At 48.3% G+C, this 27,032-nt stretch overlaps 1 protein-coding gene across 3 annotated transcripts in view; it reads right to left on the bottom strand.

Annotated features, from left to right (window-relative positions):
• Positions 1–4,104: 4,104 nt before the first annotated feature.
• The window catches only part of CTIF (cap binding complex dependent translation initiation factor), a 419,064-nt gene continuing 396,136 nt past the window's right edge, over positions 4,105–27,032 (bottom strand). The window contains exons 8-10 of one of the 3 annotated variants that reach the window (XM_075586039.1): positions 26,615–26,770; positions 12,247–12,300; positions 4,105–6,840 (exon numbers count right to left, since the gene is read on the bottom strand). In XM_075586039.1, coding sequence (XP_075442154.1) covers positions 6,625–6,840; positions 12,247–12,300; positions 26,615–26,770 — 426 coding nt within the window. In that variant the 3' untranslated portion in view covers positions 4,105–6,624. The remainder of the gene's footprint in view (positions 6,841–12,246; positions 12,301–26,614; positions 26,771–27,032) is intronic. The other 2 variants (XM_075586021.1, XM_075586013.1) reach the window with 2 other exon arrangements.

The raw sequence follows: 27,032 nt of genomic DNA, 5'->3' as shown, positions 1-27,032 counted from the left end.
ATTTAGTAAGTAAAGGATCAATAAAAGGAGGCAAATAAGGAAATCGCCGGGCTCTGACATCACTTCCTGATTGCCCTTCAGGAAGCGAAGCGGTGACCTGGCATTCTTCAACGCCAATACACAAACCAACTTAGAAAAGTTAATTTCTTGAGCTAGAAAGAAGCCGCTCCTCAGTCCGGAGGAGAGGCTAAAGTTGGAGGGAGCTCGCAGTGTAAGCCCGCTGAATAAAAAAAGGTTGCTCGTAAAACGAAAAGCAAATGTAAGGTGATGCTTTTAATGGCCGATCTTACGAGAGAAATTACAAGCTGCAGTGGCCTTCTTCAGCCGGAGTGAATCGATGAGCTCATAATTATCATTTCCGAATAAAAGAAGTAATATTACCCCAGACAAGAAATAATTCGGCTGGATTACTAGGAATTCCTACTGTGCTGTACACTCCTGAGAGACTTCAGGGTGACTTCCCCACTCGCACGAGCAGAGATACAAAGTTCACAAGTGCAAGGAGCAAAAATAGAACAATCAGAGAGCGGGTCAGGGGGTGAGGGGAAAAGGGTTTTGTTGAAAAGGTAATTAATTATTTTTTTTGGACAACTCAAAAATACCTTTCACATATGTCCCACTCCCAAAGTGTATAAGCATTTACTGTAGAGCTTCTGAGGGGTCTACTGCTTAACATGTCTGCCTTTAATGACCTCTGGCACGGAAAGCGTCTCAGATCAGTGTATATCTTCTCTCTCTGTTACCTGTGTTCCTTCTCACTGTAAATGAAACAGGAGGCCAGATACTGGCGACAGCTCTGGAAGAGATGGAACGATGGTCCAGTTCTCATCACAAACCCACCCCTCCCCGTGCTCTGAGTCCTCAAAATGTGATGTAGGATATCGCACTCGATATGGCGGTAACTGCCACTCAAGTCAATGGCAGTTACCACCAGATCAGCCGTGATATCCTGCACCACGCACTGATACCCCCCGGACATTGCGTGGAGGAGTGAGCGGCAAGAAACGAACGTACATAAATCTGCTGAAGGCCCCCACTTGTAACGTGGAAATACTGTTGATTTGTTCTGTTAATTAACATGGATACCCACATCCATTACACCAGCCCTGCCTTCGCTTCACAATACAGATTTCAAATGCTTTCACTGCCAGCACTAACGGTTTCTGTTTAAGAGCAATAAAATAGCACAAGAGAAAAAAAAACCCATGCGCTTTCAATCGGATTTCTTGCACCGATGCATATGGAGTCATTTTTTGCATGAGAATGATACCAGCTTTGCGACATGAAAACGTTGACACAAAGCCCCCTGTTGAATAATTTAATACACATTCACTGGGTTTCCTTGATGTCTCCTTAAAGATGCAGTCCAATGTATGAAGTCTCAAACCTATTTACGCAAGATATTTCCAAATCAATTTGAATATATTTGCTTTCCCTCACATTCCTGGCTGCTGCTGCTGCTGCTTTGGAGTATGCTGTAGTATTCTGTCTTTGCAAATCTAACATGCCCAAACATAAGCAGCGTTTAATATATAATCTTAAAGCAGCAAAACATGTGACATGTTATGTTTTAAAAAATAAATAAAAATCAGTTCAGTAGTATTACATAATAGCGACTGTTTTAATCAGTTTTAAAGCATCCTTTGATTTATATATCAGGTTTTAGCACACCTCCCCAGCAGTGCAAGATCTCTGCAACACTTTCCTGTTTGTGATCATTTGTTGCCAATATTCCCAGCAGTTTGAGCTACAAACTGTAACAATAGATAATGTTACCTTCGTAATATAAGGATACATTGTAGCTGCTGAGTTACACTGACTGAAGGATTGATTGAAACTGAAAGGTGGCCATTATGTTAGGTACACAATCAGGATTTTCAGTGGCAGAGGAGCCCCAATGCTACATGCACATGGTCACGATCACATGATTGGTCAATGCTGGATGCAGCATAAGGGCTTTCTATCTTTTGTTGTATACATTGTCACACTTCTTTTTGACATAAATCTATATGGTGTTGTGGGTCTGGGTTTTGTGCTTACAGGGGTGTTGTGTTTTTGTAGGTAAGAATGCAGCATTAGGCTCCAGCCACAGTGCCCGCGCTGCACACGCGTCTGCGAGGCTGGCGGCGCGGGCAGCTGAGTTCCCCGGTCTGCAGTGAGCTGCAGGGGGAAAGACAGGGGGGGGCGAGTGACGGGGCATGGCCATGACATCACCCGGCAGGTTCACCCTCATTGGCTGAACCGCCGGAGGGCGTGGCCTAGCGCTCCGTCGCTAGGTCTAATCACAATTTTAATGTGAGTCTGGAAAACGTACCACACAGTGCGGCGGCCGCCCCTCGCAGCGGGCCAGGCCCCATTGAGGGGCGGCTCTTGTCCCCGCCATAGTGGGTGCTGCAGTAGCCAGTGGGGACCAAGCCTTATACATTGCCACATGCTTTGCATAGAAAAATAAGAACAAAAAGAAAGAAAAGTGGGAATGTAGTATTGCTGCTTTAGGCTAAGTCCATAGTAGGGGCGCGGATGCTCGTCACCGAGCGTTTGACGTCACGCGCGCCTGTACTTTCAGAGATCCGTGGCCTGCAGGGTTCCGCGATGGGGGCGTGCCCATGACATCAAGTGAGCGGTTCGCCCTCATTGGCTTAACCATGCACGTAACCCGGCCATCGCACGACAAAGACAAAAAGTGTCTCCGCACGCATCGTTCCTACCCACGCACACGTGCGCGCGCAGTATGGACGCTCCAATTCATTTACAATGTTTTGCTCACGCGCGTTCAGCATGGACGCGGCATCAAGTGTTCAGCAGGACTTCCCCTTTCACCGCCGTGGTATTTCACGGTTGATCAGCACAGACGGTACACTGCTTGCTGACCCTTCTGTCACTGAAGGGGTTAAGACCAGCTAAAAGTCGCCCCGTTGTGAAACGGGAAACATATTTCTGTCTATGAAGACACGAGGGAATATGGCCCCTTTTCAATTAATTGTGATGTTAACGAAGCATTCATTTGAATACAGAAGATACCACTTTACTAACAAGGCGTTGGCAACTATATGAGTATTGAATATAGGCCCAAGGCCTGCAGCAGCAGCCTGTTCCCATGGCAACCCCCCCCCCCCCCTCCGCCAGGCAACACAGAAATTTCTTTTACATGCATATATTTTCAGGGCAGCTGTCTTATCTCAAACTTCTCAGATAAGGTTCTTCAAAGTATGCTTATGACACCAAGTGAGAGGGACTTAACAGTCATTTAAATTAGTTGTGGTTTTTTTTTGTGAGGGGTGGGGGGGGGTCTTCTTTTTAGGAATAAAATACACATTACTAATGAAGGAGTACAGGAAAAACTAGACGGGTGAGATCCGGCATCTCATTATACAGTATGGTGAAGAAATCTTTTAAGAAAAAAAAAAAATGAAAAATAAATATGCAAAAGTGTCCCAACTGAAATCTTTTGCCATTTTTTTTCTTCATATTTTGCATTTTAGACAAACAGTTCACCTCACAGGGCTAATATTGTTGTTAATTTCTTCGTACATGCTGCATGTTTGCCAGCTTCCTGTGACATTTCTCTCATTCTCTGCCAAAGGCCCCTTTTCAGGGTCTGGATTAAATAGTCAAATCTTTTCCGACACGGAAACATTTTGCCAAATTTGTTAATGGAGAAAAAAATAAAACCCCCCAACTAATTTTGCATGATTTGCCAATATCTACTATAGAGGGTAATGGGCGTAAAGCGACAGGAAAACTGCATTATTTAAAGCTGCAAGCTTTGATTAATCAATATTACAACATTGAGTCAAATGACTTCTCTTACTGCTCAAAAAACCCCAACGACAAAACACATCAAGAATTTCTCACGGGAGCAAGTAAAAATGCCTTTATATATTGACACCAGATGAAATGGACTCTGTGCATCAACTTCATATCATAATAACCAGCTGTGCCCCTTCCTACACCTCCCCCACAGTGCACTGCTATTGCTCACACCAGGGGTGGCCAACTCCAGTCCTCAAGGGCCACCAACAGGTCAGGTTTTCAGGTTATCCCTGCTTCAGCACGGGTGGCTCAATCAGTGGCTCAGTTGAAGACTGTCCCGGCTGTGGTGAAGCAGTCGAAGACTGAGCCACCGATTGAGCCACCTGTGCTGAAGCAGGGATCTCCTGAAAACCCACCCTGTTGGTGCCCCTGGAGGACTGGCAGTTGGCACCCCCTTGCCGACACACTATCGCCTCTCACTTAGGGCAGCGACCAGCTCGCCTAACTCGCTCATTTCTCGCTTTATTCTCAGACCAACAAAAGTGCCCCACGTCCCAATCCAGGTCAATGGAAGATGAAGAGATCACCCTGACAGGAGCGTTTGAAACGCCGGCGCGTATGGTGCTCCTATTCACTCGGTTATATCAACCGTCGAAGAGCAACGACCATGTTAAGGTTGAACATCATGCGTTACATGGCTGACTGCTTTCACCTTGCAGCAACACTAATTTATGTTACTTGCTGGCGCTGTGCCTTTATCTGCAAGTACCCTAACCAATGCACGGCGGCCCCACCCCGGCAGGGGTTAATTGTTTGTGACTCCCAAACTGTTCACACTGGGTCCCCCTCCCCCCAAAGAAAACTAAATCGTCTTTGGGACCCCTGTTCTGTATTTGGTGCACTGAGCAAGATGGCCAAGTTTTCCCCTCCCACACAACCAAAATCCCATATAAAAATAAGGATTTCACGTGGTTGAGTTTATCCGTTGGTTACATGGAAACGGCCCTCTTCCTCTTATCTCTCAGTCTAGGCCCCTCTCCCTTTTTTCGCTCTGTCCTCCTTTCCCACCACTTGCTCGGCGTGTTTGTCCCTCCTAAAATGTCGCCGGATAGGCAAACTATGGAATAACCCCTAGTCTGGTGCGGGGTTAAGCCAAGCACTTTTTTTCCCCTACGTTATATTATGCAAATAAAAATACCACTTGTGAGCACATTCAAATGTCTCAGACAGGTCCACAGCCCTGCCTTTCCCCATTATCTCCCAGCATACAGTGCTTCCACTGCAGCCAGGGATTCTGGGTAAATGAGTTATACCATGCACAAATGTCAGTATAATCACTGCTTCATAGATAAATCGGTAGAAGTTTAGGAGATGGAAAGTCACCTGGTTTCCTCCCCGTAACCTACAGAGTTGCCAGACCAGCCTGCGTTGCCATGCGTTACAGGCCCATCTGAAACCACAGTTATTAAAGCAAATACTAAGGCTTCCAGCAGCACGACCAATCCCAATTGTCAATATTGATTGGAAAATAGTTAAATCGATGCATCAAGATGCTATCATACAAGAAGTGACCTGGTCTGTGCTTCTTCTGCCTCCAATATACTGACGGATAAGGCGCAAAACATGATCTCGGAAACATGTACGGGCAGGTAAACTGGCAATAATTGCTAAGAATTTCAACTGATGGAACACAAAGATGAAAGCTTAGCCGAGATACATTTGGTCTGCCTGCTGTAACCCTTTGCTTCCAGTGACGCAGCGCTTTGCAGTGCATTGCAAGACTCTGCGAGGAAAGGCGAGGATATGCAACTGCAGAGGTTCTCAACTCCAGTCTTCCAGACCCCCCCCCCCCAACAGGCCAGGTTTTCAGGATTGAAAACCTGGTCTGTTGGGGGGGGGGGCGAGACGTTTGGTCTTGACGACTGGAGTTGAGAACCCGGGAACTACAGGCACACATTAATTCCTCTATGGGTACCAAATCCAGGATTGAAGACAAATGCATCTGTATCCACGAGTATTTGTCAAATCGCACCAATCCTTAGCAAATACATTTTTTAACCCCCCCCAAAAAAAATATTTTAACCATTGCCAAAAAAAAAACCCCCCATTTGACCCCTTACCATCCTCCTTAACATGGAGATTTCCTACACCCGTCTGCTACGTCAAACCTGATGTCCTTTTTTTTTTTTCTTCTTCAACCATCTAAACAAACTTGTCTTTAAAAACAAAAACAGTGCAAATAAAAATTTCAACCCGTGCAATGTTCTAATATCAGCAAACCACGTTTCAAGGCTCAAAATAAAAAATAAAATAACACATCCTCCCCACATTTCTGCTCTCTCACAATAGAGGCGGTGGTCAATTCTGAATGTCTGGGGCAGATCGTGCCTCCCTTTGTCCTCCGGAGACATCTGCTTGGAGCTGTCTCCTGCCAGTTGGCCAGTGCGAGCCCATCACAATGGTGTGTAAACAATAGCAGCCACTCGCCTTTCAATACACATTTCTATTGCACCTGCAGTGATAATGTCTTGGTGCGTGTGCTGCGGCCTATCCAATATGCAAATGGCAAAACAAAAAAGCAGGAGGAAGGGAGAGAAGGGGACTGTTTGGAGCGGAGTAGGGGGGGGGGGACGGACTGAACTGAAAAGAAGGCTGCCCCCCTCCCCTCCCTCCTTACATAGGTTCTCAAGCATGCTGTGTATTTGTTTTAATAACATGTGTTGACTTTTTTCGATACTTTGATGGAAAGGTTCATGAGTCCAGTTTGTAAGGTACATTCTGGTTTACTTGAAGGTGTTCCTTGTGTCGGTTCCCTCCTCCCTGCGCTGGTGTCCTGAAGCTGTGTCCCTGCTCCCCCCCACACCCCCTCTGTCAGCCTGTGAGTTTCTGGATTGTCTTGTTGTAGTACTGCGTGATGTTTTGAGTCAAGGGGTTCCAGTTGTTGGCGTGCAGCTCTATGACCTCAAGCAGGAGGGATCGCGTCAGCATGGACTCTGAAGGACACAGCATCTTGTCCCGTGCTGTCGCCAGCAGCTCCGTCATCATCTCGGGCAGCTGCTCCTCAAGCAAGCAGCCAGTGCTCTGCAGCTGTCAACAGAGAAGGGGTCACAAGTCGCGTGTTAAGCTGCAAGCCACTGATCAGACGCCTATGCCTCTCTCAGCTGGCCCAGGGGGCGGGAGGGAGGCAGATGAGAAAGGAGACAGGGATGAGGTCAAGACATGAGAGACGTGCTAGACAGAGAGAGCTGTTGGTAAATAGGGAGGACAGAGTCTCGGGAGATAATTGTACCAAGCGTTAGTAGCCGGTCAAATTACACTATAGAGATGTCTCCAACAGGAGTCCCAAGTCTGCTATAGTCTCTCAAACATAACACGGTGTTCAAACTCCAGACACCAGATTGACAAGCCAACGAGGACATTGAGGCTCCCAGTTAGCAAATGTCACCAATTCACAAACGGCAGTGAAAGATCTCCGTTTGTTGCCCCATGTCTGTAGCATGCGGTTTTGTTACTGGTTGAAGCATTGAGAGGTTTAATTATGGAGATACAGCTACTTTCAGGTTTATATGAAAATTACCTCATTAATCCTGTTTCCTTATTCACAGTACAATTCTCTGTAAACCCTTCATATAGGCGGTATGAAAATCCAAGGGAGCAATGTCTCTACCTGACAATGCCCGCACATTGAAATGATACTGCAGCTTTCCTGCATGGTGACTGTAGGGCACTGTACAAGAAATATCCTTTGTTTCAAAGTGAATTTTGATAAATAACCCCCTTTTATTTTCTGGCCGCCTCAATAAAATAATACAGAGGCAGAATAGAGACAGCCACGAGTCTCCAAAAGACATGGTTTATTTGTGTGTATTTAATTCGTTTGGATGCTTGGCATTGATCAAACGGCCTCTGCACCATTTTATCCAAATTACACTCCCATTTAGTAACGCAGCCCATGTTTGCAATGTTTTTAGCTTTCTCCCTGTACATATTGTAGGTTGGGGTAAAGCTAAGTTAGGCAACACGTGCCGTGAATTCTGGCTAGGAACTTCCTTAGGAGCTTATTCTATATCTGCCAAAGCGGTAGATTTTTGGTTGCAATTCTCCATTGTAGTCAATGACAGATCGGCCGCTTCAGCAGATAGAGAATAAGCCCCGTCATTTCTTTGTTGCTGGATCTCCAGCTTCCTGAACCTTGACATGGGATGACAATAGCATTGCAAGAGTCTCTGTCTGAGAAAGGGACAAAGCTGTCAAGGGTTAGGTCTCAAAATTGCATGGCTCTGTTAATCATAGAGGGACAGGAGCTACTTACCTGCAAATGTGGGACGCGAGTGTTTTATTTCCCAAATATTTATTTGTATTGACATTGAGTTGTGACACAGTGAAAGAAGTACAGCTCAACCCCCTTATAACCCTGTGCTTGTGGTCCAAAGAATCACATTGCGTTATAATCGGATCGCGTTAGAAATAATGTACAATTGTATGCATTGTACAATAACGTATTTAAGATACCAATAATCTTGTTGTAAAGTATTCATACAGTACATACGGAAATTGGGAGCCACGCTTGCATCGCGTTATAAGCGGATTTGCGTTGTAACGGATCGCGTTATAACGGGGTTGAGCTGTATTTGCATTGGGGGGGGGGGAAGAATGTTTATTAACGGATGTGGCTTCATGACATGCTGAAGTTTAGGGGCGGCCAACTCCAATCCTCAAGGGCCACCAACTTGTCATCAGGTAGTAAGATTATCCCTGCTTCAGCACATGTGGCTCAATCAACGACTTAGCCCCTGATTGAGCCACCTGTGCTGAAGCAGGGATATATACTGAAAACCTCACCTGCTGGTGGCCCTTGGGGACTGGAGTTGGCTGCCCCTGCTGTAGCGGTATTATAGAGATACTTAGATTTAAATCCTACAGCAAGAGACTTATTTCACCCTGTTAAAGCCAAGTGGGCTTGCAAAGTGACTCTTCCAAAAGAAAGTTAGCTTTTAAATTGCCAATGGTCACAAGAGCTGATAGTTGCAAAAAGTAACGAGATGTTATCAGTGTTTCACGCTGTGTCTAGCTTAATCACTGCACAAAATAGTGTGTTTATCAATACACATTGTACGTTCACATTAACATAAAACTTTACTGACCTCACTGGCATTGGCAGGGTTAATATGAGGATGACATACAACATATATAACAGATAGGGAGTTGTCTATTAAACTAGGATAGTGCCGATCTGGGCACCATCAGACAGAAACTCCCATAAGTAAATAGTTCCCCATCGGCACAATGACAGTATTGGGCTTTTCTTCTACACTGCAATGCACTGGGTTGTAGATTTTATTTCTCCATATTGCTAGATTCTTAGACATTTAAACAATGTATTCCAGCTAAAGACACACAGATGTACAGTACATGCTTGTGCAGTTGATATGAATGATGTTTAGACTAAAAGCTGTTACCTTCTGACAAAACATGGAATAGTAACCCAAGCGTACAAACAAAACTCATTAATCATTGCATAATGACTTTTGCATAAAGACACCTTTTAGCCAGATAAGAGAAAAGAAGGCATGGAAAGCATGGTAAAGTTTAATACTATTTATTTGTTTTATAATAAAATGCTAAGAAAAAACAAAAAAAAACATTCCAGCTGTAGTTTATGCAGAAGACTCTCTGCACTAGAATGCTATAATCAGAAGAACTATATACTGTATTTCTAACCATTTAGGGTTTTTACTCATAGAACTGAGACCCACAAAGTGTTAATTCTTGCCAATTACAGCTGGTTCCCTGTAACAACATCCAAACATTGTTTCACTCATCATTACTATATTGTGTGTCTTCTAGATCTTATACTCTAGCACAGGAAAAAAACGTTACTGTGCCGGACACGTTGCTTTTTATTGTGATGTTGGCAGTTTTTGTGTTGTTTAGATCAGGGGTGAGCAAAGTTTTCTCCCTGCGCCCTCCTCCCTGCTCGCGCAAGCCACACACCCCCCCCCTCCTCGGCATCAAACGATGTCGCGGGGTCATGCGACGTCACGGTGCCATGGCAACGCGACATCACATGACCCGCGGTGTCATTTGATGGTGGATTACCATGGCGACGTTTCGCCAAAGACCAGGTAGCAGAAGTTACAGAGGCCTTGCGTGGTCTCCCGGCGTTTAATTTAAATGCCTTGGTGGAGAGTGCGGGACCTCTGTAACCGCCGCTCCCCCCTGGAAAATCTGCCCCCCCCCCCAGTTTGCGCACCCATGGTTTAGAGCTCACTGCCTTTACAACATTGAATAGCCCAATTGTAATATTAATAATAAGTAGAGATGTGCGTACTGGGAGCATTTTAGTTCCCCAGTTTTGCATTAATTTCACAAGTTTGCAAACATTTCCCTCACCCCCCCCCAAAAAACCTGTTACCTGACCAATATTGTAAAATAAATATAATCACTGCGCTTCTCCGTATAAGGAGCATGCAGCTAGTGAAGGAATTGGCCATACAAATGTGCAAAACAAAAAGTGAATCCCTGCGCTTCTCCCTTAGGGAACTTTTTGTTTTGCACCTGACCAATATGACATCGGCAAACTTTGCAAACATTTCGCTTGCTTATAATAATAATAATAATACAACTATTATTAGCAATAATAACTGTAATTACATTTAATAACCGTCAATGACCAAGGACAAAAAGAACAGCGTATGGGCTAAATGCAAAGGACATTTTATACAATGTCCGAGGCAGTGTAACTAGGGGATTCCTTTTCTCCTGGCATAGCAAATTAAAAGCAGCACACTCCCTACCCATTTTTGTTTCTCCCACTGTTTTCTTTTTAATAATTCCTCTGGAGCTGAACCGAGATATTTTTAGCACAGGGGACCCACCTGTGCTGAAGCAGTCGAAGACTGAGCCACTGATTGAGCCACCTGTGCTGAAGCAGTCGAAGACTGAAAACCCTCATCCTATAGACTCATACCGGTTTAGATGCTCGTGTTTAAAAATGGCCGCCAAATCCTGCGAGCTTATATCAAGCCATAACGTAATTGGGGGAGGACGTTGTGGCTTCCTATTGGATGACTGCAGGCGCCATCTTTGGAAACCCAGAAGGGAACACCGGCAACTAAGACAGTAAATATCTCGCAAACTGGGGGTTCGCCGGCGCTAATAACGCGGCTCAGTTCCAGAGGATCCCCCGGTTCAGATGCTGTAATAAAATCGATACACAAAATGGAAGGGACTGCTGCTTAAACCAATCACAGCTAGCGGTGTAAGTGCAACATAACTGGCCCATCTGGCAGCAATTGGCTTAAAACAAACCTGAGTCAGTAAAACCCTCTTTGTTTGGGTGTGTATATAACCAAACATTTAAACAGTTACGGGGGGTAAAAAAGTGACAAAAACCCTCCCCAGTAGAGTGCACGCTAAACACAAAAAACACTTGTCGTCCTTTTGCATGTCAGGATTCCATGTTAAAATGGACAAGTAGAGTGACACACTGTGCTCATTTACATGTCATTACCCAGAATCCCCGGTGGCAGTGGAAACACTATACTAAGAGAAAATGGGGAAGGACAGGTTTTCGGCGGTGTCTGAGACATGCAAATAGACCCACGAGGGGTGTTGTGTGTGTATACAAATGACATTTATTTCAACATTAGAGGTATCTGGTGAGCCGAGTTGTTGGACTGGAAACACGGGGTATGCGTACAGGAAAGAGAGAGAAGGGAGAAGGAAGCTGGAGAGAAGGATCAGAGGAGAGGCCATTTTCCTTTTACAGCCAATCCAAGAAATGTTCCTTTACGGCCTATTGAGGCCCTCTATACAATTGAAGCCACTTCAACTCCTTTCAAATGAATGACACTAACATCTTTTATCATCTGTGGAAGCAACTTCACAACATATTGAATGAGAGTCTTGGGGGGGATTATTCTGCACATGTTGCCAGACTTACTGCCCCCCAAAACCGCAACTTACTGCCCCCGGAACCGCGGCAGAAAAAAACAAAATGCCACGACATTGGGGACAGTAAAAGTCGCGGTTGCCTGCGGGGGTCCGTTCTTCTGAATGGGACGCCTGACAGTGAGATTTCCCGCTGCTGGGGAATGCTGTTGCCAGGATTTTGCGTGCTTCCCGCAGCAGAGTGATCATTTAGTCTGGCAACATCTGTATATACGCTGGATCGGATGCTTGGTACATTTGTGCCCCGCCCCCCCCCCCCCCCCCCGAAAAAAACACATTTATGTCAATTAAAGACCTGAGTGGCCACTTAGCAGTATAAAGAATTATACCCCAAATACCTTATTCTGTATAGTCCGAAGTGGCAGTTCAGGCTATAAATGGATGAAAATGCCCATTAAAGTAAATAGGAATTATGGTCCGAAAACATCCCTAATGGCCACCTCAGGCTATATAGAAATCTCCATAAAAGAAAAAAAGAAGAAGCTTGTTTTACTAGTAATATGGTTACATCATACAAATGATCAAGAACTATCTTCTCACCTCCATGGAACAGCATAGGACTGCATCTTCCTTGACATCTTGGGATTGCAATAACTGCAACAACAAAAAACAGTCAAAGGTTATGGTTCATTTATCATCTGTAACATGTAAGGCAGCAACATATTCCCGAGAGAAGTACAACAGAAGCTGAAAGACAGTGACAGAAAAAGAACAGAGCATTCTTTAAGGCGAGAGTGGCCAACTCCAGTCCTCAAGGGCCACCAATAGATCAGGTTTTCAGGATATTCCTGCTTCAGCACAGGTTGCTCAATCAGTGGCTCACTCTTCGACTGAGTCACTGATTGAGCCAACGTGTTGGATTTTGAAAACCGCCGACCCTTCTATTTATATATATATATATATATATATATATATATATATATATAAACCATAATACTGAGTTAAGTTATGGTGAGTAAAAAAAGTGACAAAAACCCTCCACAGGAAAGCAAATATGCAAATATAACTGTATGCTCATCTGCATGTCTTAGGCAGGTCTGCAACCCCGCCTTTCCCCATTATCACCCAGCATACAGCACTTCCACTGCAGCAAGGGATTCTGGGAAATGACATGCAAATGAGCACACAGTGTCACTTTTTGCCTCAATAACCATTTTTAACATGGTTCCCTATAGGCTTAAGCTTGCTGCATGGTCACAGCTTTGAGCACAGCCAGGGTTAAGGTGCATACCCAGAAAACCACCCACAGACAGCTGTTTCAACCTTGATGGGTCTCATCAGTGTGGGGTTGATTTTACTGTGTGCTCATTTGCATGTCATTTCCCAGAATCCCTTGCTGCAGTGGAAGTGCTGTATGCTGGGTGATAATGGGGAAAGGCGGGGTTGCAGACCTGCCTAAGACATGCAGATGAGCATACAGTTATATTTGCATATATATATATATATAAAATCAAAAAATAAATAGATGATACCGTTCTGTGGCTAACGAAATGCTTTTATTTGTGCGAGCTTTCGAGATACACTGATCTCTTCTTCCGGCGATGTTACAATGAATGAAGCAAAAGGTATACTTAAAAACAGTGTCTCTTGGAATGTTATCTGTGCTGTTCCTTGCCCCGGTGTGGATGTGTTTTATGGCTAGAGGTGTCAAAAGGTTACTGAAAGCGACACTGTTTTTAAGTATACCTTTTGCTTCATTCATTGTAACATCGCCGGAAGAAGAGATTAGTGTATCTCGAAAGCTCGCACAAATAAAAGCATTTCGTTAGCCACAGAACGGTATCATCTATTTATTTTTTGATTATTGAAGCTCGGCTAACACGGTACTGATACCTCTACATATATATATATTTTACATTTGAATATTCTTCAGGTGAAAACTCATGAACCTGTGATAAGAGTGATGTTGTTTGTATAGATGTTGCATGAAGATACTATAGTCCATGACACTGTAAGGCATGTTTGTTAGTATGACCAGTGATAAGGCCTTTACAACTTGCAAAGCACCATGTGGCCCTACTGTATAACAGGTTTAGAAAGGTCAAACCTCTAACAAATTCCATTCCATCCCTTTCAAACAGCAATCCTGGGGAGGTCTCCAGGAGCTCATCTGTGGGATCCCTCAGTTTCATAGAGGTGAGCCCAGAGTGGGCCAAGTGTCCACCAGGCCAACTGGGACCAGGGCTCTCTCTCTTGCAGCCAACAGAAAAGCTGCAATGTCATTAAGAGACCCCCAAGTGCCATGTTTGTAGTCCGTCGCCATATATGTCGTTTTTTGTGTGTTAAAACTGGCACAAAAAAACCCTACAAATATCCCTGCTTTAAAAAGGGTGACAAAAAGAGCGATTTCAGTGGGTATGTGAAAGCGCACAATTAAATAAGGACTGGTTTTCACACGATCGTGTACTGCCCATTCAACAATCTTTTAATCAGAATTTTGCAAAGAAAATGAGCAGAGCTGCTGTATTAAAGGTGCAGGCCTTCCCGGGGCACACATGCACCGACGGCAGAGACTTGTTCAACTCATTTGTGATCTGATGCAATTGAGATTGTATGGTTCGGAATGGGGATTGTACGGTATAATTTAGGAACGGAAAAGGAAGCACAGACAGGCTGAAAGTGCATCAGCATCCCTTGTTTTATAGTACACGCCCTCCAGGTGACTTGTGCATCACAATGCCCCATCTACGATGAACTGAATTATATCACGGACATCTACAATTGTTGAAATGTGGATGGATAAGGGTCTGTTATCCAGTGTGGGGAGTAATCTCAAAGATGGAAGAACGGACTGTAACGTATACCTGACTACGTGACGTGGAAGCACAGACACGGAAGGGCGACTGCAGAGGGGCAGGAACTTCTGCCGTGGATTTTTTGAACATGGTACGTGTGAGTGGTTTGATTTTCCCAGCTCCTTACTTTTGTGCGGTAGCACTTTGTATTCAACAAGAGTTTGCACTGGCAGGCTCCCATACCCCTTCTTATCTTTATTGGGTCTCTACCAAGGACAGGTAGACAAAACACTTGATTGACAGCATTCCACCTTTTCCAAAAAGAAAGTAAAGCAGCCATATATTTTCTTTCGGCATGGTTATATGTGTTTACAGATCACAATTAAACTGTGAAGTTCTTTTTGTCCCATTACCGCAGGCCTGCACAACTCGTAAACTGCGGAGGGCCGAAATGCTCCAAGAAAAAAAAAATTGGGCCGCACGGGTAAAATCATCATCATCATCATCGTCTCTCCTCCAGCACCTCATCATCACCCTGCACCTCCCATCACTCTCCCCCCTGCATCTCCCATCTCCCCCCCCCTGCATCTCCCATCTCTCCCCCCCCTGCATCTCCCATCTCTCCCCCCCTGCATCTCCCATCTCTCCCCCCCTGCATCTTCCATCTCTCCCCCCCCCCTGCATCTCCCATCTCACTCCCCCCCCCCTGCATCTCCCATCTCTCCCCCCCTGCATCTCCCATCTCTCCCCCCCCCCTCGGCATCTCCCATCTCTCCCCCCCTCTGCATCTCCCATCTCTCCCCCCCCCTCTGCATCTCCCATCTCTCCCCCCCCCCTGCATCTCCCATCTCTCCCCCCCTGCATCTCCCATCTCTTTCCCCCTCTGAATCTCCCATCTCCCCCCCCTCTGCCTCTCCCATCTCTCCCCCCCCTGCATCTCCCATCTCCCCCCCCTGCATCTCCCATCTCTCCCCCCCTCTGCATCTCCCATCTCTCCCCCCCCCCTGCATCTCCCATTTCTCCCCCCCCCTGCATCTCCCATCTCTCCCCCCCTGCATCTCCCATCTCTCCCCCCCCTCTACATCTCCCATCTCTCCCCCCCCTGCATCTCCCATCTCTCCCCCCCCCCCCTGCATCTCCCATCTCTCCCCCCCCCTCGGCATCTCCCATCTCTCCCCCCCCCCCTCTGCATCCCCCATCTCTCCCCCCCCCTGCATCTCCCATCTCTCCCCCCCCCCTCTGCCTCTCCCATCTCTCCCCCCCTGCATCTCCATCTCTCCCCCCCTGCATCTTCCATCTCTCCCCCCCCCCTGCATCTCCCATCTCTCCCTCCCCTGCATCTCCCATCTCACTCCCCCCCCTGCATCTCCCATCTCTCCCCCCCCCTGCATCTCCCATCTCTCCCCCCCCTGCATCTCCCATCTCTCCCCCCCCTGCATCTCCCATCTCACTCCCCCCCCTGCATCTCCCATCTCTCCCCCCCTGCATCTCCCATCTCTCCCCCCCCCCACTCGGCATCTCCATCTCTCCCCCCCCTCTGCATCTCCCATCTCTCCCCCCCCCATCTGCATCTCCCATCTCTCCCCCCCCCCTGCATCTCCCATCTCTCCCCCCCTGCATCTCCCATCTCTTTCCCCCTCTGAATCTCCCATCTCTCCCTCCCCTGCATCTCCCATCTCACTCCCCCCCCCCCTGCATCTCCCATCTCTCCCCCCCCTGCATCTCCCATCTCTCCCCCCCCTGCATCTCCCATCTCTCCCCCCCTGCATCTCCCATCTCACCTCCCCCCCCCTGCATCTCCATCTCTCCCCCCCTGCATCTCCCATCTCTCCCCCCCCCCCTCGGCATCTCCCATCTCTCCCCCCCCTCTGCATCTCCCATCTCTCCCCCCCCCTCTGCATCTCCCATCTCTCCCCCCCCCCCCTGCATCTCCCATCTCTCCCCCCTGCATCTCCCATCTCTTTCCCCCTCTGAATCTCCCATCTCCCCCCCCTCTGCCTCTCCCATCTCTCCCCCCCAGCATCTCCCATCTCCCCCCCCTGCATCTCCCATCTCTCCCCCCCTCTGCATCTCCCATCTCTCCCCCCCCCTGCATCTCCCCATTTCTCCCCCCCCTGCATCTCCCATCTCTCCCCCCCCCCCGCATCTCCCATCTCTCCCCCCCCCCTGCATCTCCCATCTCTCCCCCCCCTGCATCTCCCATCTCTCCCCATCTCTCCCCCCCTGCATCTCCCATCTCACTCCCCCCCCCTGCATCTCCCATCTCTCCCCCCCCTCTACATCTCCCATCTCTCCCCCCCCCCCTGCATCTCCCATCTCTCCCCCCCCCCTGCATCTCCCATCTCTCCCCCCCCCTCGGCATCTCCCATCTCTCCCCCCCCCCTCTGCATCTCCCATCTCTCCCCCCCCTGCATCTCCCATCTCTCCCCCCCTGCATCTCCCATCTCTTTCCCCCTCTGAATCTCCCATCTCCCCCCCCCTCTGCCTCTCCCATCTCTCCCCCCCTGCATCTCCCATCTCTCCCCCCCTCTGCATCTCCCATCTCTCCCCCCCTCTGCATCTCCCATCTCTCCCCCCCCTGCATCTCCCATTTCTCCCCCCCCCGCATCTCCATCTCTCCCCCCCTGCATCTCCCATCTCTCCCCCCCCTCTACATCTCCCATCTCTCCCCCCCCTGCATCTCCCATCTCTCCCCCCCCTGCATCTCCCATCTCTCCCCCCCCTGCATCTCCCATCTCTCCCCATCTCTCCCCCCCCCTGCATCTCCCATCTCTCCCCATCTCTCCCCCCCTGCATCTCCCATCTCACTCCCCCCCCTGCATCTCCCATCTCTCCCCCCCCATCTGCATCTCCCATCTCTCCCCCCCCCTGCATCTCCCATCTCTCCCCCCCTGCATCTCCCATCTCACTCCCCCCCCTGCATCTCCCATCTCCCCCCCCTCTGCATCTCCCATCTCTCCCCCCCCCTGCATCTCCCATCTCTCCCCATCTCTCCCCCCCTGCATCTCCCATCTCACTCCCCTCCCTGCATCTCCCATCTCACTTCCCCCCCTGCATCTCCCATCTCTCCCCCCCTCTGCATCTCCCATCTCTCCCCCCCTCTGCATCTCCCATCTCGCTCCCCCCCCTGCATCTAACATCTCACTCCCCCCCTGCATCTCCCATCTCACTCCCCCCCTGCATCTCCCATCTCTCCCCCCCCATCTCATCTGCATCTCCCATCTCTCCCCCCCCCCTGCATCTCCCATCTCTCCCCATCTCTCCCCCCCTGCATCTCCCATCTCACTCCCCCCCCTGCATCTCCCATCTCCCCCCCCTCTGCATCTCCCATCTCTCCCCCCCCCCTGCATCTCCCATCTCTCCCCCCCCTGCATCTCCCATCTCACTCCCCTCCCTGCATCTCCCATCTCACTCCCCTCCCTGCATCTCCCATCTCACTTCCCCCCCTGCATCTCCCATCTCTACCCCCCCCTCTGCATCTCCCATCTCTCCCCCCTCTGCATCTCCCATCTCTCCCCCCCTCTGCATCTCCCATCTCACTCCCCCCCCTGCATCTCCCATCTCTCAATCTCCCTCGCCCCCCCCCCCAATCTCCCTCTCTCCCCCGCATCTCCATCTTTCCCTGGTCCCACGGGTCCCACTCCCTGCCTATGCGACCACACTGCCGGGGTGCAGGAGGGAGAGTCTGGGTGCCGGATGGGGAGTTACAGCGGGAGAGCGGGAGGGCACGTGGCGGCCCCCACCCTCGCCCCCCCAACCCCAATCTCCCTCGCCCCCCCAAGCTTCTTTGCCCCCTCTCTCCCCCGCATCTCCCTGGTCCCACGGGTCCCTACCTTATGCGGTCACTGGTGAAGTAATGAACTAGACAGAAGCTCCAGGTACTGCACTGGCTGGTGTGCAAAAGCGCGGGAGAGCGTGGCTGCTGCTAGCCCCGCCTCCCATCCAATCCCGGGCCACGGCTCAGCTGCCTCTGCATATTTCCAGGGGGGGCCATGCTTCCGCCCCACGTTGGGAGCTGGGAAGGGGGGGGGGGGTGGAGCGGGCCGCGCCGGGACCGCAGGGAATCGGCGCCATTTTTTTTCAAAGGTTTTTTTTTTTTTCAAATTTTTTTTTTTCAAAGTTTTTTTTTTTTTTTAAATTTCATTGAGGGCCGCACAGAGAGGCCAGGCGGGCCGCGTGTTGTGCAGCCCTGCATTACCGTGTCGTTTCTTTTATAATAGAGATTCGGTTTAGTGAAAGTGTGTTAGACATATAGAGGGAGTCAAGTGTTTTTTTTCTCTCCAAGTTACTTGATGATGTCAAAGGGGGATGAGTATCAAGGCAAAAGAGGCTCAATAGTGGATCAAATTATTGCTCTCTATGTCCCAGATCCACAAAAGGCTGCTAAGCTTTAGTATGTCTTTACGCCCATTCATTTGAAAGCACAACCCCCTTTTGTGGATCAAGACCTATGTATCAACGAAAAAAATCCTACTCTTTTCAATTAGACTTTTCCTATAATACATATGTTGTAGATTTCTTGCCCCCGGAACGGCAGCAGAGAATCTGTAAGCTCTGAGGTCAAGGATTCAGTAGACAAACAGTTTTGCGTCTTCTTGTTAATCGCAGACGTTTACCAAGTAATGAATGTGGAAGCCTTACATGTCCTGTTTTTACTCAGCGTACTCAGACAAGGACAGAAATCAGTTATTTTCCAAAACATCTTACTCTGGCCAGACGCCCTGAAAATAGAAGTATGAAAATCCTTTCAAGCAAACATTTCAAGAGTACGTTATCTGAAAGGTTTCTTTGCAAACAAGTGAAATGAAACAGTGTATACCAAGCCTCAAATCTTAAACAACAAGTTATTAGTCTGGATGGAATCTCGCTAGTGTTCATAATAAAGTCTGATGTCATCGGCCATTTTGGCATGGGAGTCAGGTGGGATGGACTTGATACTGGTACACAAAGGTTATTTATTTCCTTACTATCCCCTACACCAGGGGCGCGCAAACGGGGGGAGGAGCGAGATTCTCTGCGGGGGGCACGGCGGTTACAGGGGCCATGCGCCCTTCCCGAAGGCATTTTAACTAAATGCCGGGGGAGCGGCGAAGGCCTCTGTAAACTTCACTTACCTTGGCTCAGACAGCTTCTGGAGACGCAACATCATATGACGCCGCGTTGCCATGACGTTGTGATGTCAGAGCGTCGGAGCCAAGGTAATGAGGGTGGGGGAGAGAGAAGGCAGGGTGGCGCAGCGGAAAAAAGATTACACACCCCTGCCCTACACTTGTGATCACTGCACCTGAGGCGAAAACCCCCAAAACATTGTGCTGTTGTACATTCTCTGTGGAATAAAACTTTTCTGTGTGTGGCGGAGATACAGACTGCAGTATATCTTGTATATATATACACACACACACGTCCGTATACATAAACATGCAGATATGCAGCGATGTAGGATTTTATATGGTTAGTAATCGGATATATTTGTGTAAATGATGATCATTTTGCCAACCTAACTCCATGTCATCATGCTCCAGCCCTTAGCTTTCACAATAGTCCTGTACTTTCATGTAAAATAAAGACCTACAAAAAACAGGACTGGATGACAATTTCATCATGACATGGAGGTAGGTTGAGTTGACATTTCTGGAAACATAAAAAAAGGTGTGTGGTTTTTTTTCTTCTGGGGTTACCATCCAAATTCCGAATGAACAAATACATAATTCCTTTGGCCAGTGCTTATCACGACTGCTCAATAAACGGAATAATAACAAAAGAAATGCATATGGCAGGTGAGAAACTACAGCTGAGAGAAACTATGAAAGACTTGTATAACTATGTACATAATTACCCTCTGAGGCACTGCCAGAGGGAAATAAAGATGGAAAACCTTGCACTGTCTTGGGTCACATGGATCGTCAAGAATGGTGCCTGCTGGAACTCAGCAACGGGCCTTCATGGCCTCCTCACAGTGCAAGCAATGTGCCAACATGATTACATTATCCTCCATCCTTGTTGCAAAACTGTGACTAACAGCTCTGCAGACTGAAAGGAGACACTGCAAAAGCACCTTACTTATAATAGATCAATGGGAGGATGAAAGAGATCCATCATTTCTATGGAAGCCTGGCTCCAAGCAGAGACAATGCCTGGGGCAGAGTTTCATTAGCGTCACGCTGATACGAATGCCATCTACCAGGTTTGCTTGTAAGAGGCTGGAATAAAATATGAAAGTGGGACACAATTAAACCCCTTTGTTGCAGGCCCGTCTGGCGGTGGAGAGGATAGGCACTATGGGAGTTAGTAATCATCGCCCTCAATGTACCTATGGACTTCCCAGTCCTACTATATCAGGACCACATTTAAAGTGTCCTGAAAGCTTACTATTTCAGGGAATACCTCTCCTGCACCTCATCGATGCCCGTACCCCTTCTCCACTGGTCTCCTCACTTAATGGCAAGAGAAGAGCATTCAACAGGTCCATACCAAATAGCCACAGAATATCAACCCCACCAACCTCTCTCCCCAGCAAGCCTTGGGGGTGACATATCAATGTAAAGAATGTGCTAAGGAAAGATTGTTTTCAAGCACTGTTGCTTTTCCTTTCTTGCATCTGTGTCAGATGTAAGAACAAGTTTGCTACGTGAGGCAGATTGTTTTTTGTAAGTGCCTTAACGGCTTAACCCTTTGACTGTCCGGTGCATTGCTGGCCGCCCAAGTCAAAGGATAAAAGCAAGGACTTCAGTGCTTACTGTACTACTTTGTATCAACATTGTAATATACCTATACATTATATTGTTATTTTATTTCAAATCCTGGGGGGGATTCAGTATGGGCCTGGGGGGTTGGGGGTTAAGTATGGGCCTGGGTGGTCAAGTATGGGCCTGGGGGGATAAGTATGGGCTTGGGGGGTTAAGTATGGACCTAAGGGGTAAAGTACAGTATGGGACTATAATGAATTACAGTACCTCTCTTCAACCGGTCTGCGGTGGTCACCGTCGATCAGTCAGGAGGGGGGCATTCAACTGGCCCACGGGGGGAGCCTTCAACCGGCCCGTGGGGGAGCCTTCAATCAGCCCGCAATTCTACCGGCCGGGGGTGGCGGTGGAGCTTCAACCGGCCGGAGAGGGCGGCGGGGTCGTCAATTGGCCAGCAGTGGGGTTGGTTTCGGAGGGGAAATGGAAGGCACGTGGGTGACTGATTGCCTAGGTGGGTGGATGACTGACTGACTACCTTGACTGACTGCCTGGGTGGGTGATTGACTGCCTGGGTGGGTGACTGACTGCCTGGGTGGGTGACTGACTGCCTGCCTGGGTGATTGACTGCCTGGGTGGGTGACTGACTGCCTGGGTGGGTGACTGACTGTTTGGGTGGGTGACTGACTGCCTGGGTGGGTGATTTAGTGACTGCCTGGTTGGGTGACTTACTGACTGCCTGATTGGGTGACTTACTGACTGCCTGGGTGGGTAACTTACTGACTGCCTGGGTGGGTGACTTACTGACTGCCTGGGTGGGTGGGTGGATGACTTACTGCCTGCCTGGGTGGGTGTCTTACTGACTGCCTGGGTGGGTGACTTACTGACTGCCTGGGTGGGTGACTTACTGACTGCCTGGGTGGGTGACTTACTGACTGCCTGGGTGGGTGACTTACTGATTGCCTGGGTGATTTACTGACTGCCTGGGTGACTTACTGACTGCCTGGGTGACTTACTGACTGCCTGGGTGGGTGACTTAATGACTGCCTGGGTGGGTGTGGGTGGGTGACTTAATGACTGCCTGGATGGGTGGATGAATTTACTGACTGCCTGGATGGGTGACTTAATGACTGCTTTGACTTACTGACTGCCTGGGTGGGTGGGTGAATTTACTGACTGCCTGGATGGGTGGGTGACTTACTGACTGCCTGGATGGGTGAGTGACTTACTGACTGCCTGGATGGGTGACTTACTGACTGCCTGGATGGGTGAGTGACTTACTGACTGCCTGGGTGGGTGGGTGAATTTACTGACTGCCTGGATGGGTGGGTGACTTACTGACTGGACTGCCTGGGTGGGTGGGTGGGTGGGTGACTTACTGACTGCCTGGGTGGGTGGGTGAATTTACTGACTGCCTGGATGGGTGACTTACTGACTGCCTGGATGGGTGAGTGACTTATTGACTGCCTGGGTGGGTGACTTACTGACTGCCTGGATGGGTGAGTGACTTACTGACTGGCTGGGTGGGTGACTTACTGACTGCCTGGGTGGGTAACTTACTGCCTGCCTGCCTGGGTGGGTGACTGACTGCCTGGTGGGTGGGTGACTGACTGACTGCCTGGGTGACTGCCTGAGTGGGTGCTGCCCGGGACAGGAAGCTGGCACGGGGGGGAGCTTTGTTGGCGGGCGTGGGCTTGCCACGGCGCTTCCCCTCCATCCCACAGTCAGCATTTGCAGTCCCCGTGGCTGCTGCCCGGGGCGGGAGGTAGGCGCGGGGGGAACAAGGTGGCGTGCGCTCGACAGGGCGCGTCCCCCTCCCGCCCACATTCCCCTCAGGTGCCCATGCGGGCGGGGAGACAGGACTTGTGGGTAGCGAGGAAGGGATCCAGCGATTGGAAGGGGCAGCCCACCGGACACGCGCCACTCATCCCATCCCTGGGCCCTGCAGGTCGGACACCCAGCTTCCCTGCGCATGTGCGCCGAGACCTCTACTCTGCGCATGCGCACGGGGGAACGCCGGCATATTTTCTCCCTGACACTTTTTTTTATGACACGGGCTCGGCCGGGCCCCCTGACTCACCGGGCCCGGGACGCCAACCCCGGGAGACCCACCCTGTTGGCGGCCCTGAACGTCAGACTGTCAGCACATTCTTCACTGGGTAATTGTCAAAAAATGGTCTAATTTGGAGAAATATTGATACAATTATTGCTGCAGATACACCTACATTTATCTGCCATGCGTTTGCTACTAATTGACTTTCACTTCCTTTTTTTAACTTTAATTACTGATACTTCATTGTGAAATCACTTTGCAGACCGATGTGTGCACACGCACATTTCGCAGACCGATGTGTGCACACGCACATTTCGCAGACCGATGTGTGCACACGCACATTTCGCAGACCGATGTGTGCACACGCACATTTCGCAGACCGATGTGTGCACACGCACATTTTGCAGACCGATGTGTGCACACGCACATTTCGCAGACCGATGTGTGCACACGCACATTTTGCAGACCGATGTGTGCACACGCACATTTCACAGACCGATGTGTGCACACGCACATTTCGCAGACCGATGTGTGCACACGCACATTTTGCAGACCGATGTGTGCACACGCACATTTTGCAGACCGATGTGTGCACACGCACATTTCGCAGACCGATGTGTGCACACGCACATTTTGCAGACCGATGTGTGCACACGCACATTTCGCAGACCGATGTGTGCACACGCCTCTTTTGCAATTGTGAATTTCTAGAAATTGCTTTATTGCTCCGAATTGCTCACTTCAACTTTCACTACAGTGTTATTTCCCTAATTATCCCTGATTCCGCAATTCCCTAATTATCCCTGATGTATATTCTGTGATAGCTGTTATTGTGCTCCTGTGCATGCATCTGCTAATCTACTTAACATGTCTTAGAAGGTCTGTAAATAACATTGTTACATGGCTGAGAGCTTTTACTTGTTCTGCCATTTCAATATCTGTTGCTAAATGGGATCCAGTGAGCCTTTTGTCTGTCTATTGTCTCCCAATTCCCAGTGACCCACTTTGGCCACTAATCCTTCCCCATGTTTACTTTATAACACTGGCCAGTCTGAACGGCACGTGAACACAAATCCATACCTGCCAATGCACTCCAGGTCCACTGTGTGAGAACCACCCAGGCCGGTCTTTCTTCAACCAAAATCGCTAACAGGACAGCAAATGGAGAAGCAAAACAAGGACTGGATCCATTTTCATACGGTGGACATGGAATTCGTTGGCAGGTATGACAAATAGAAGCTTGATGAACTTTTTACACTCATTCATGGCCAGGGTTTGAGTGTCGTCTCTCCCTTAACCCTTAACCCCGGAGTATGTTGCAGGCTGTTCTGGCAGCAAAAGTGTTAATGATAACTAAGTTTCCTTCATAACAAGACTTTATTTCTTATTTTTTATTCCCCAGATGGAGTTTAAAGGGCAGCAATAAATCACGTTATATACGCTGTAGCCCTGCAACATAAAGATCCCTTTTTCTAAGAGTCTAACTCTAGCCATTTATTACAGGGATATTTTTTTTTGAAGGCGTTTCATGCTTAATAGCTTTTCCAAATGTATTCCTGAAAGTCTGACAAACAATGACCACTTGGGTACTCTCCAAGGTTGGTCTGGAGTCCCTGGGAGGAGGGGACAGGACGGGTCACTCACTGACAGTTCCCGGAAGATACCTCTTTGTAGGCGGACTATTACTGGATTGTCCCACTGTCTCTTATTAACCGTCTCTCTGCCACTGCTGTAAACCCATTCAGAGCCTAATGATCTGATTGCTGAGGCACACTATAAGTGAATTGCTAAGTTCATTAACTGTTTAAACACCACTAAACGTGAAATTAAATGACTACTAAGTTTAACGCTACATTTTCCAGTGTTACGGTCAAATCAACTATACCCCAAAATCATTCCATCATTTGCTATCCGTGAGGAAGCCCTGCAGATAATAAGGAACCCGCAGTGAGAGACACTTGTCCTGACCAAAGGCTGAATCCTAAATCAGTTTTAAAAAAACGCATATTTAAAAAAATATATTTTCTTACCTCCATAAATCGTAAATAATTTTTTGTTATGACTATGAAGAAGTTGTTGCCCCCTTTTTAAATGCCATCGTAGCATTCTGGAGATATTTTATTGCTGATAATGTGCCTACCTGGGAAGGTAAAAACTCACACAAAATATATAGCTTTCTGGGGATCTCTCACCTACCTGCCACATCCCTCTTTATTAACATAGAGACTATTAGTTTACACACCCTGAAATCTCCAGTTTTACGGTTCTCCACCCGCTAGGGAGGAAAAAATGGCAGACCAACAGGAAGCCGCAATGGATGACATTGTGGCTTCCTGTTGGACCACAGCGGGGTTGCCATGTTTCCATAACCAGGAAGTCTACCGGCGGCTCTGCGGCTTTAAATCAGCATGGAAACAGTTGAAAACAAAGTAAATTGATATCCGTGTGTCAGTGAAAGAGTTGACGGAACCGGCTACTTTACTGGTGAATTATAATCAGTTGGATACAGGGAGGAATGCAGGCGATCAATAATGCGCGTAATAGGGGGGTTCTTAGCTGCCGGTGCTCTGTGTCAACGGGAGTCCAAGAGTCCCAGAAGATGCACGGACGAACAGTGAGAAGCAGGCACACGGACTTAAGCCAATGAATGCTAATGTGTCAAAATGAAACAACGTTCCGGCAGTACAAGGTGAGGGTCTTTACAAAGGCAGCATTATACTACCGAAACGTTGGCTCATTTCGGCACATTAAAATTCATTGGCTTAAGTCCGTGTGCCTACTTCTCACTGTTCATCCGAATTATAATCAGTGTAAGGGGCGCTTGGCACATTTTTCAAAAAGGCTCCACAACACTTTTGCACAGGTACCAAATCTGCCACATTAGTGAATGTGTATCTCTAATATATCTAATATCTCTAATATATAATAGGTTCCTCGGAAATATCAACCTCCAAGGCCTGAAATTAATTTAACAGTGCTGGAGCATAAATGGAAATTTAAAGCAGCAATAGAGGTTTCATGTATTGTTTTGTTTTTGTTTATTCTAGGATTGAAGCAGGGTTTTATTTTTTATTTTTTTAGCTGAACGGTGTTAATTTCAACTCCGGTGACCCCCTGCTGCCAGAGATACTTCCCTCCGTAGGGGGTGCCAGGATCTCTGCAGCCAGGGAACTTGTGTGCCTAACGAAATGGTGGCTTTAAATGTCCCACGTCCTGCGGGCCAATAGGAAGCCGTGACGTCATCCGGTGCTGCTTCCTATTGGCTCGCCTGACTGGGACATTTAAACTCCACATAGATGCTGGCATCACCTACAGAGGTAAGTATCTCCGGGAGCAGGAAAAGGGGGGGGGGGGGCCCTGAGCTGAAATTAATTGGGGTTCTGCTCCGGAGAACCAGTAAGAGCTAACAAGTCTGGATCCTACTACAGAACAGCCATTACCTCCCTGAGGCAGGTATATATGGGACACACAAGGACTCTGAACGGCTCGCCGGTGCTGCTCTTCATCGTGCCAAACACTTCGCAGAGAAAGGTGATGAACCCCAGCCAGTGCTCCACATCAGATCCCTGCAGCTCGTCTCGCACAGAGAAATCCTTCTGCAAAAAAAACACAGGCAAGAAAAAAAACAAGGTTACAAAACAGAGCCCGACAGAAACTGCCAACAGATAATAGCAAAAACAGGAATCCGTGAGCAGTGGCCGTTAAACAACTTACTTTGGTTTTGAAACAAACAGAAAAAAAGAGGAAATTAGTCAACCAAATTGTGGTCATTATAAGGCTAGGCCGTTTCCCAGCGTCTCAGTTACTCGTTCTAATCCCACAATGCAACTAGAGGGAGTATTCTGGCTGTCAGTATGT

The sequence above is a fragment of the Ascaphus truei genome, chromosome 1, assembly GCF_040206685.1.
Source record: "Ascaphus truei isolate aAscTru1 chromosome 1, aAscTru1.hap1, whole genome shotgun sequence".
Taxonomy (NCBI): domain Eukaryota; kingdom Metazoa; phylum Chordata; class Amphibia; order Anura; family Ascaphidae; genus Ascaphus; species Ascaphus truei.
Note: the sequence above shows the minus strand (reverse complement) of the source record. Positions and strands in the feature narration are given on the sequence as shown.